Source organism: Aptenodytes forsteri, unplaced genomic scaffold (assembly GCF_000699145.1).
Source record: "Aptenodytes forsteri isolate BGI_AS27 unplaced genomic scaffold, ASM69914v1 Scaffold888, whole genome shotgun sequence".
NCBI classification, from domain to species: Eukaryota; Metazoa; Chordata; class Aves; order Sphenisciformes; family Spheniscidae; genus Aptenodytes; species Aptenodytes forsteri.
The window spans coordinates 107,773-118,270 of NW_008796057.1; the positions used below are offsets into that span (position 1 = coordinate 107,773).

The 10,498-nt window shown below is 57.8% G+C and overlaps 2 protein-coding genes across 2 annotated transcripts in view; both read left to right on the plus strand.

Moving 5' to 3' along the window:
* The first annotated feature begins 997 nt into the window (after positions 1 to 997).
* TIMM8A (translocase of inner mitochondrial membrane 8 homolog A (yeast)) overlaps positions 998 to 10,498 on the plus strand; it is an 11,222-nt gene continuing 1,721 nt past the window's right edge. The window contains exons 1-2 of the mRNA XM_009286314.1: positions 998 to 1,012; positions 1,365 to 1,505. Coding sequence (XP_009284589.1) covers positions 998 to 1,012; positions 1,365 to 1,505 — 156 coding nt within the window. The remainder of the gene's footprint in view (positions 1,013 to 1,364; positions 1,506 to 10,498) is intronic.
* On the plus strand, positions 1,891 to 10,335 carry BTK (Bruton tyrosine kinase). The gene is made up of 18 exons (XM_009286294.2): positions 1,891 to 2,070; positions 2,244 to 2,342; positions 2,608 to 2,676; positions 3,252 to 3,333; positions 4,925 to 5,053; positions 5,160 to 5,227; positions 5,747 to 5,928; positions 6,256 to 6,318; positions 6,582 to 6,636; positions 6,962 to 7,044; positions 7,154 to 7,281; positions 7,432 to 7,506; positions 7,862 to 8,033; positions 8,305 to 8,521; positions 9,179 to 9,243; positions 9,719 to 9,837; positions 9,969 to 10,126; positions 10,264 to 10,335. The coding sequence occupies exons 1-18, from the start codon at positions 1,930 to 1,932 to the stop codon at positions 10,333 to 10,335; spliced, it is 1,977 nt and encodes a 658-aa protein (XP_009284569.1). The 5' UTR covers positions 1,891 to 1,929.

Sequence of the window (10,498 nt, forward strand, 5' to 3'; positions counted from 1 at the left end):
GGGGGTGCAATGGGAGCCCGCCTGCTCTTGGGACACAGGACTGGCAGCCCCATTTTATAGCTAGGGAAACTGAGGCATGGGGCTACAGGGGGATGCTGGGGTTGCTCTGTGCTCGCCCACCAGCCTGCCAGCAGTTTGGGGTCACCACCCCAGCCACCTGCCCTGTCCCCAGCAGGGACCCCAGTTCCTTCCTCCCCAGGCCTGGATCAGCCAGTGGAGGCTACTGTTTTTTCTAAAAGACTGACAAATCATTTTTTGTTTGGTTTTTTTTTTAAACCACCCAAACAAGCCGGAAAGGCCTGAGCCATGAGGGGAGCCATGAGGGCCACAAGGGGAGGGAAGGGGGGACTGTGGGAGAGAGGAACCCTGCTTGTCCCCAACCTCTCTGGCTACAGCCACCACAGTGGGGCAGGGTCAGGATTGCAGCAGCAGGATCTGTGCTGGGAGGGTCTGGGCATCACCAGCAGATGGGAGGATGCCCCTGCTCCTGCCCCCAGGCTGGGGCATGCCCTGGAGAGAGGCATAGCAGGTGGGACCAGCTCCTGGCATCTTTGGTCTCCACCTGGTCCCTGTCGCGAGTGAGCCAATGCCTGCCTCCTGTGTGGGGGGAGAGGATGGGCTGCCCAGCTGGGTAGCGGGGGGCTCAACCCTTGACTCTGGCCCACCTCTGAGCCTTCCCCCAGAGGAGACGGGCAGGGGAGGGGAACAGCTTCTCCCAGGTTGCCCTCCAAAGCTGTTTTTGTAGGAGGAAAAAGGGAATTAAGGTGGAGGTGAAGGGGGAGCAGGGCATGTAGGTGGTCGGGGCAGGAGACATGAAGGAGGGCTCCAGGGGATCACAGTTCAGCAGTGGTTCCACGTAGCTCATCATCTCCCTGTTAGGTCCAGGCTGGAGTCAGGTGTTGGTTACAGCCCTCAGAGAAGGAGAAGCCCACAGCTCCAGCCGTGTGGCTCTGTGAGGTGCTGGAACCATCTGGGTGTCGCAGTGCCGAGGTGTAACATGGAGTGGCACAGGGTGAGATGGACAGGCTGCTCCAAGAGATGGGCCAGAGCGGATTTCCAGTCCCCTGAAGGCAGGGCAGCAGTGGGACGTGGGGCTCCCATCTGAGCCCTTTCCTGCCCGGACCATTCCTGGAGAGGCTCAGGAGGAGGGCTTTGCTGGGGACGTCTCGTTGCTGGCTGGAGGCAGCCCTTTGAGCCTGGCCTCCAGCAAGCACTGCTCACAGGGGAGGAAAGGGGGTTGAGCATCGTCCCTGCACTCTTGCAGGCTCCATGGACGCAGGATGGATGACTTTAGGGCTACTCTGTGCTCTCGACAGCATGGCACTGCGGCTATTCAGGGCCAGGACCTACCCACAACTTTTTAGGGACTGGCCTCCCGTGGCTGTCCCTTGCACACACTGCCAAGTCAGCACATCCCCAGCACGAAGCGCCTGTGGTGTGGCAGGAGGAAATGGCCCACACAAACACACACGCATCATGTTGGAGGGGAGGAGGGAGCCTGCTGGGTGTTGCTGCTCAGGCTCTGTGCTCCTCCCCGGGGCTACGCTTCTTGCAGCCTCCCCGGCTCCCTCTCTCTCCGGCTGTCTGTGTCTGTCTGTCCATCTGCACGCCCAGGGGGCCCCTCCAGCATCCAGCGGCAGCTGAAGCTGGCTGAGTGGTGGCTTGGTCTGCAGCCTGGTGTTGGAGAGGGGACAGGAGAGGGCGAGGTCACATCGCAAATACCCTACACTGACCTGCCTGCACACCTCTGCAGCTGATTCCCCCCGTGGGGGTCCCAGCACCCCCTGGCTGCCCCTCAGGCAGGGGGGAGAGTGCACCTGAGCGAGGTCCAGCAGTGGGCAGGTTTTCAGCTGAGCAAGCACTCTGTCAGCGTTGTCCTGCCCACAGCAACCCGGCGAGCACAGCACGGACGAGGCTGGGGGGGCCGACATGGCCAGCATCATCCTGGAGAGCATCTTCTTGAAGCGCTCACAGCAGAAGAAGAAAACGTCTCCTCTCAACTTCAAGAAGCGCCTGTTCCTGTTGACGGAGAGCAAGCTGTCCTACTACGAGTATGACTTTGAGCGGGGGGTGAGTTGGTGGCCTCAGGGCCATAGGGGCTGTGCCATGGCAGTGCCCATGGGTCACCAGTTGTCCCTCACCAGCACCCAGCCCAAGGGGTGGTCGGATGGGGATGGTGGTTGGCTTGAGGCTCCCCAGGTCTCCCCCCTGACAATCGTTCAAACCAACTCCGTCTCTTGCAGCGCCGGGGCAGTAAGAAAGGCTCAGTGGACATTGAGAAGATCACCTGTGTGGAGACAGTGGTGCCTGAAAACAACCCTCCCCCTGAGCGGCAGGTCCCGGTGAGGAAGGTCCCGGAGTCCCCGCTTGTGTCCCCCGTCCCCTCGCTGGGGAAGTAGGGAGAGTTACCTTGCCCTGGGGTGGTGGGAATGGGGGACAGCCCTGCTTGGCATGGGGGGCTCTGCACCCACAGTCCATACCATACCAGGGTTCCAGCTTGATGCAGGACAGGGGGAGCAGGGGGACGCCAAAGGCTGTGGGTCCCAGAGGAGATGCCACCAGCCAAGCAGCAGGATGCCAGCATCCGTCTCTGCCTCTCTCTTCCAGAGGAAAGGAGAGGATTACAACAACATGGAGCAGATCTCAATCATCGAACGGTTCCCCTACCCTTTCCAGGTGAGTCCTCACTGTACCCCCTTTGCCGGTCTGCTCTGCCCAGCTGGAGGGTGCTGGGGGGAGGACCCCAGAGGGACCTGGGGCCAAACAAGGCATCGCTGCCCCAGTGCCAGCTGTCACTCAGCTGTTTGGGGACGCCCTGCTGCTGTCCATGCTGCGTGGGGCAGGCAGGTGAGCTTCTGTGAGCCTCGAGGAATTGGGCAGCTCTATTTAAGGGGGCTGCTTAGATGGAAACCTGCTTCTGAGCTCTGTCCTGCCCCTTTCAGTCCCCTGGCCGATGCTGGAGGGATGCTGGCTGCTGGCTGCCTGCTCAGCCCCCAACCCAGCTTCCTGCCCCTGCTGGCACCCAGCACGGCCCCCGACACACTGAAAGTCAGAGAAGGAAGTGGAAAGTCTCGGGGGAGGGGGCTTATTTATAACCTCTCTGTCACAGTCCCATGAGCACCATGTGGGGCCAGCACACACTGGCACAGCTTGTGCTCTGCAGCAGCTGCTCGGGGTGGCCACAAGCCTCGGCTCCCCCCATCCTCCCTGGGAGACCCCCAGCCAGGGCGCTAAGGTGCGTGGTCCTGCAGGTGGTGTATGACGAAGGGCCCCTCTATGTGTTCTCCCCTACGGAGGAGCTGCGCAAACGCTGGATCCATCAGCTGAAGAGCGGTGAGTTTGGGGGCTCTGCGGCTCCCTCGGAAAGCAGACACAAGCAATCAGCTGTGCGTGCGGCACGACCCAAAGCGCCGAGTTTCCGGGGGCTCACTATCTTGTGGTTATGTTACCCCATGCCTACGGAAGAGCGAGTGCTGATCAGAAACTTCTCCCGTGACAAGCACACTTGTAAGGCCATGCCCCCACATGCATGCTCCCTAACATCCCTGAGCTGATGCTAGCCGCTCCTGCCCGGCGGAGGTGGACCCTCACCTCTGTTACCCTCTGACTTCTGCAGCACCGCAGCCACCTCGGCTGAGGCTTCTTGCCCTCTCACAAGCCTGCTCCAAATTAGCTCAAGCAGGCTCAGAAGTTACTGAGGGCGAGAGGAAATAGCAGATGTGGCCACGCAGCTGTACTGGCATGCAAGGTGAGGGTAGAGCCCCCAGTGCTTTAGGAAACACAGACGAAAAGCCTGCTGGAAGCCAGGGAGCGTCTCTCCCAACCCACCCCAAGCCTCGCTTGGTGCTGCTGAGCTAATGCTCAGCTGCCTGGGTGCTACCTCCTCAAGCTGAGAGCATGTTGCAGCAGCACTGCGCAGAGGGGCTCGGGAGCTTGCAGTTGGCCGAAATCTGCTGGAGCTGCCCATATGTGTCTCTTAGTGCATGTGTATCTCTCTGTGACTTTGTGCTGGTGGGGCGAGATTAGCTGCTCGAATTGACACAGGGAAGTTTGCCCGAGTGAGGCGGAAGCAGAGCAGGCCGATAACGGGGAAGTCGGTTATTTCATGAGACCCCTGCTGCGCTGCGCTGGCAAGCAGCCAGCCCTCTCCCCACTTCCCTGCTTCAGGAGGGGGTTGCTGTGGCAGCTGAAGCCAGTGTAAAATCCACAGGGAAAAGGGGAAAGAAAATGCTCGCCTTTTGCTGCTGGGATGCCCGCATCCTGCTCCACCAGAGAAGGGGCTCTCTGCATCCTGCAGAGCTGCTGTGGGCCAGCACTGTGCTGCGATGGTGTTCAGGCACATCCAGTTGTCCCTCTAGCTTGGGGAGAAGTACGAAGAAGCCAGTTGGCACCTGCCTGGCAAGGGACCAGTCTCCCAGCAAGGGAAGTCTCTGAGCAGGCAGCAGATGGTGGCAGTGCCCTGCTCTCCCCATGGACAAGCCAGGCACAGCACTCTCCACTTCTGAAAAAAAAGGGTTCAAAAGAGCTGCAAACCGTGGGCCTCTGCAGCCCGGGGGATGCTGGATGTTTTGGCTGACAGGAGGGCCAGTCACAGCAGGACTTGCCCCTCCAAGCATGCTCATGTCCTTTTGCAGAGCTGCTGAAGAGCTTTGATCAAATCTGAGAGGAACGGCCTGGCTCTCCCCAGACTAGGGGTTTCGTGGCACAGGGTTTGCATAGCCACAGCACTGAAACATGAGCAAGGAGTTGAGGGAAACCTGAGCAGCAGGGCCACATGTGACTGTGTATCAGTAGCACAGCAGAGGATGAAGTGATTTAATGGGGCTGATGGGGCCGATCATCTGCATTCAGGGAGCAGAGAGCTCTCCGTAGCAGGCTGGGGACACAGCCCCGGGTTGCACATATCTCCCCTCCTCTGCTACAGTGATCCGGTACAACAGCGACCTGGTACAGAAGTATCACCCCTGCTTCTGGATCGACGGCCAGTACCTGTGCTGCTCCCAGACAGCCAAGAACGCCATGGGCTGCCAGATCCTGGAGAGCAGGAATGGCAGTAAGACATTGGGCACCCTCCCCTTGCCCCATCCCAAGCCCCCGGGGACCACCACAGCACGACGCCGGGGATCTCTTCTCACCTTAGTCCCTTTTCTGTTCTAAAGGTTTAAAAGTTGGACGGTCACATCGCAAGACAAAGAAGCCTCTTCCCCCAACTCCTGAGGAGGACCAGGTAGGGGTCAGTGTCAGCATGTGGGTTTGCTCCAAGGTGTTTAAGGAAAGGTCTGCCTGGCAAAAGCCAACACGTTCAATGACTGACAGGGCATTGCTCAGAGATATACAGGCCAGGGCTCTGCTCTGGAGAGGGATGTCAAGATGGTGCCCTAAGGGAGAAGGAGCTTGAACCAGGGGATGGAGGAAAGTCAAATGATCTCACCCCTGAGGTTCCCCAGGGGGAGCTGGGAGGATAGAGAAGCCCTGATATAGGGTGGAGGAGTCACAGGTTAAGCCAAAAGGTAGAGAGAAAACACTTAATCTTTTGTGAGGACAGGTCTCCAAGGAGGAAATGTTGCAATAAAAAGCGCTGAAGGGGGATTGGTCTCCTGGTGGGGATACATGTGGGAGCTGAGACAAACACTGCACTGACCTGGCCTGAGCCCACTGCCCTGCCAGGCCTGGGGAGGGTCTCGCCTGGGAAACAGTGTGTTGGCCAGCTTCACCATGTCCCATGCTCTCCCTTGCTCTGGGAAAGATGGTGATGAAGCCCCTGCCCCCCGAGCCGGCCCCCAGCACAGCAGGCGAGATGAAGAAGGTGGTGGCCCTCTACAACTACCTGCCAATGAACGCACAGGACCTGCAACTGCAGAAGGGCGAGGAGTACTTCATCCTGGAGGAAAGCCACCTGCCCTGGTGGAAAGCCCGTGACAAGAACGGGTAAGAGCTCCCACTGCCTGCAGCACTCGCCCTGCAACGGTGCCCTCTCCTGGTGCCAAGACACTGGTGGGCAAACACACCTCTTCAGCATCGCGGGGGTTAGGATAGGCTGCCTGCCTGCCTGCCTGTGGGCCCCTGCATGGGATGGCACATGAGGAGGGTGAGGGAGACTGAAGCAGGCTGTGGTATCAGCCCTCTCCAAGCATGAACACAAATGGGTTTGCGCCAAGGTTTTTGAGCCTATTTCTACTCAGCCTTCTGGGACAGGAACCTGCTTTCCCCTCGGCCTCCTCCATCAGTGTGTGACCTGCCCCTTTTCTCCTGCAGGAGGGAAGGATACATCCCCAGCAACTACGTCACTGAAACCAGCAATTCCCTGGAGATCTTTGAGTGAGTAAGAGAAGGTGCAGGGACAGGGCAAGTTGCACTTGGTTGGAGACTTTTTACATTCAGTTCTGTTAACCTATGGAGCCTGCGAGCCCAGCCTGGCTGGGTCACTCTCCCTCTTGCACACCCTTCAAGAGCCTCTGGCCCTGTGACAGCCATCGCTGCCCTGCTCCCTGCACCACCTGTCCTGGCTGGGCTAGGGTCAGCCCAGGCTGGGGACTGCGGTGGCTGCAGTGATCTCCCTGATGACTGTGTCCCTGTTCTAGGTGGTACTCAAAGAATATCACTCGGAGCCAAGCGGAGCAACTGCTGAAACAGGAGGTAAGTTTTGACTCCCAAGGCTGAGTCCTTTCTACACACCAGCCCTCCATGGGCTGCTGTCACGTTGTCTTCAGCATGGGACTAACCCTGGTTTGCACTGGGAGGGGAGTGTCACCCCAACAGCCCCAGGAACTATCTCTACCCCAACGTGACCTCCTCCTGGCAGGCACTTCAGGTGGCCCCCCAGGCAGGGACTGGAAGTAGGACTCCTCTGACTTATCACACCCTCTCCAGCCATGCTGTGATCTTCACTCACTTTAAGTCTTGCCTGTTACAGTCATGCCTCCCCACAACCACCCCATCCCCTCTCCCCTTTCTGTTTTAGGGTAAGGAAGGGGGCTTCATTGTCCGAGACTCCACCAGCAAGACAGGGAAATACACTGTCTCCGTCTATGCCAAGTCCTCTGTGTAAGTGGATCTAAGAACAGCTTGTTCCTACCTCAGAGGGCCCCTCCAGGCACCCTGCACCCTCTGCCTGTCCTCCCCATGCCGCTGACCCCACGTACTGTCTCTCCAGAGACCCCCAAGGCACAATCCGCCATTACGTTGTATGCTGCACCCCCCAGAATCAGTATTACTTGGCAGAAAAGCACCTGTTCAACACCATCCCGGAGCTCATCACATACCATCAGCACAACTCTGCCGGTCAGTGTTTGGGGGACAGAGTGAGGTCAGCAGCGTTTTTACTGACATGACAGAATCCTCACCTTCCTGTGCTGAAGGCAGGAGGCTTGTGTTCCCTGCTGGAACATGGCGGGTAAGCGTGGTGTGGCAATCTACCTTTTTGTGTTTCAGGGCTCATATCCAGACTGAAGTACCCCGTGTCTCAACACCAGAAAAGTGCTCCTTCCACAGCTGGCCTCGGCTATGGTAATTTGGCCTTGGCTACCTCACGGTTCCCTGGTTGTAGGCCCTGTCTCTACCAGCAGTAACTTTCCCGGGCTGGGATCCTGGCTGTCCCATGGTAACAGGGCTCACAGCCTTCCCAGGAACCACTTCCCAACACTCACTGGCCCTCTGGTGACAGTACTGACCAAGAGACGCCACAAGCTACTTTGCTCCCCATCCCCTGGAGGAACAGGTCTCAGATTTCGTGGATTTTTTGGGATGGTTTTTCAGGCAGCACGTGCTCGTGAGCTCTTCTTGGGCTTGTAGATCAAATGACTGGGAGCACCCTGCAGGAAGGTCACCTGCACCCACATTATGCTCGCACTCTCTGTCCTAGGGTCGTGGGAGATTGACCCGAAGGATCTGACCTTCCTGAAGGAACTGGGGACGGGGCAGTTTGGTGTGGTGAAGTACGGGAAATGGAGAGGCCAGTTCAACGTTGCTATCAAGATGATCAGGGAGGGCTCCATGTCAGAGGATGAGTTTATCGACGAAGCCAAAGTCATGATGTAAGTGGTGAGCAGCCTGCAGGTCAGTGCTGGATATGCCTTGCCAGAATGGCTGCACTCCTGGGTGATGTGGAGGGACAGTCTCAGGCAGCCTCACACTGCAAAATGCATCCGAGAACCTACTGCCTTTATGCTGATTCCCCGGTGAGCTTTTCTACCATCGACTGGGCCAGGAACACCTTCCCTTCCCAAACTCTCTGTATTCACAGATGCTTCTTTTGCTGCTTGGCCTTCTAGATGCTCAGAATTGCCCTTCTTGCCCCCAACACAGGAACCTGTCTCATGAGAAGCTGGTGCAGCTCTATGGGGTCTGCACCAAGCAGCGTCCCATCTTCATCATCACCGAGTACATGGCCAACGGCTGCCTCCTGAACTTTCTGAGGGAAACTCGGCGGCGGTTCCAGCCTGCTGAGCTGCTGGAGATGTGCAAGGACGTCTGTGAAGCTATGGAGTACCTGGAATCCAAGCAGTTCCTGCACCGAGACCTGGTAGGGCTGTGGCTGAAGGACACATCTCCAGCTCAGTGACAGCCACAGCATGTCCTAGACAGGGTCCAGCTAGTTCATCAAATGAGGAGAGGCAGCTCTGCAGCCTTCTCTGCAGAACATCCCTCTAAGCTTCCCTGCCCACCTGAGCATGGGCAGGATGCTCTGAAGTCACTGCTCTGCAGTGTTAGCAGAGATTGCAGAAAGGCCGGGACTAGGTAGTTTTCCAGGGGACAGGAAATGCATTTGTGGCTAGGGCAGGGTTTGCGTTAGGCAGCACAGGCAGCATTGCTGGCTCAGACATGAAAAGGGACCTCTCGACCCACATGAAAAGCTGAGCCTGCAGTTTGTCAGGCCTTGGGCTAGCATTGCTAGCTTGCAGTCCTGCTAGGTGCCATACCTGATCTCCTCCTGGTGCCGCTTTGTTCAGGCAAAATCCCGCCAGGGAAGTCGCCCCTCCATAGATAAACAAGATGCCTGGAGACCTCTCTTGCTATCTTTGCTGAGGACTTTGTAGCTTGCCCCAGTCCAGGTGAACCTGCAGGACAAAGTGAGGCAAAGTGTTAAGTGGGTGGGGGCAAGATGAAGTTCCAGATGGTACGCGGGGATGGGAGAGGCAGGAGCAGATAGGAGTGACTGCCTCCATCTCTCCATCCACAGGCTGCTCGCAACTGTTTGGTGAACGACCAAGGAATTGTGAAAGTATCAGATTTTGGCCTTTCCAGGTCTGGTAGATAAGTCTGTGTCACTTTCCTGTCTCAATCCCCCATCTCCTCCTTCAGTCTCTTCTGCACTTTAGTCTTTCTTCCCACCATCCTCCAGCTCTGCTTTTCCTCCATCTTCTCCCATCTTTCCGCTTCATCTATCTGGCTCAACCTTCTGCCCCTCCACTTTCCACCACCCCTTTCTTACTTCCCCGTCCCTTTTCCCCCTCTCTGCTTCTTCTTTCCCCCACCTTTAGTCTCCTGGCTACAGCTTTCTCTCCACATCCCCTTTTTGCTATGCTTCTGTGTCACCCTATCCCTTCCCCTATCTTGACTAACTCATTTGCAAAGGGACATTTCTGCCTATTGAAACCCATGCAGAGTGCAACTTCTGGTCACTCTGAGAGCTGTCAATTCCTTTTGGGCTTGGTTGGTTGCATGGAGGAGTGAAATGTGAAATCCAAGACAGGCACCCTGATCCATTTATCTGCTGCAGGTACGTTCTAGATGACGAGTATACAAGCTCCATGGGGTCAAAGTTTCCAGTGCGGTGGTCTCCCCCTGAAGTGCTTCTGTACAGCAAGTTCAGCAGCAAGTCTGACATCTGGGCTTTTGGTAAGAGCATGGCATTAATGACTCGGACATCGGGAAGAGAGGGTGCCCCACAACAGTGAGGTCCTCTGCAAACCAGCTTCAGGCACAGGCGCTCCCGTGCCATGAACTGTCCCTACCATTTCCTCTAACAGGCGTTCTGATGTGGGAAGTTTACTCTCTGGGAAAGATGCCTTATGAGAGGTTTAATAACAGCGAGACAACAGAGCACGTCATCCAAGGCCTGCGCCTCTACCGGCCGCAGCAAGCCTCAGAGCGGGTCTACGCCATCATGTACAGCTGCTGGCATGAGGTAGGTTGCTCTCACCCTCGGTGATCACCCCCAGCTGCTCTGGGGGGGCTGACATGGCTCTGCGGCTCCGCCGGGGTGCGGGGAGCAGTGGGGTGGCTGGCAGGCTCCAGCAGGGATTCCCCCCTCTCGCACGACAGAAGGCCGAGGAGCGCCCAACCTTCACCGCGCTGCTGGGCAGCATCCTGGACATCACTGATGAGGAGCCCTGACCCCTGGGCCGGCCCAGACCGCTGATCCCTGCCTGGTGCTGGTGGCTGGTACTACTGGGCTGGTGCTGCCCCCACTGCCCGCCGGGACGGACCTGCGCACTGGACGGTACCTCAGCACCGCTGTCACGGACTCGGCACTGGCCACCCCCCGGGCAAGCAGGGG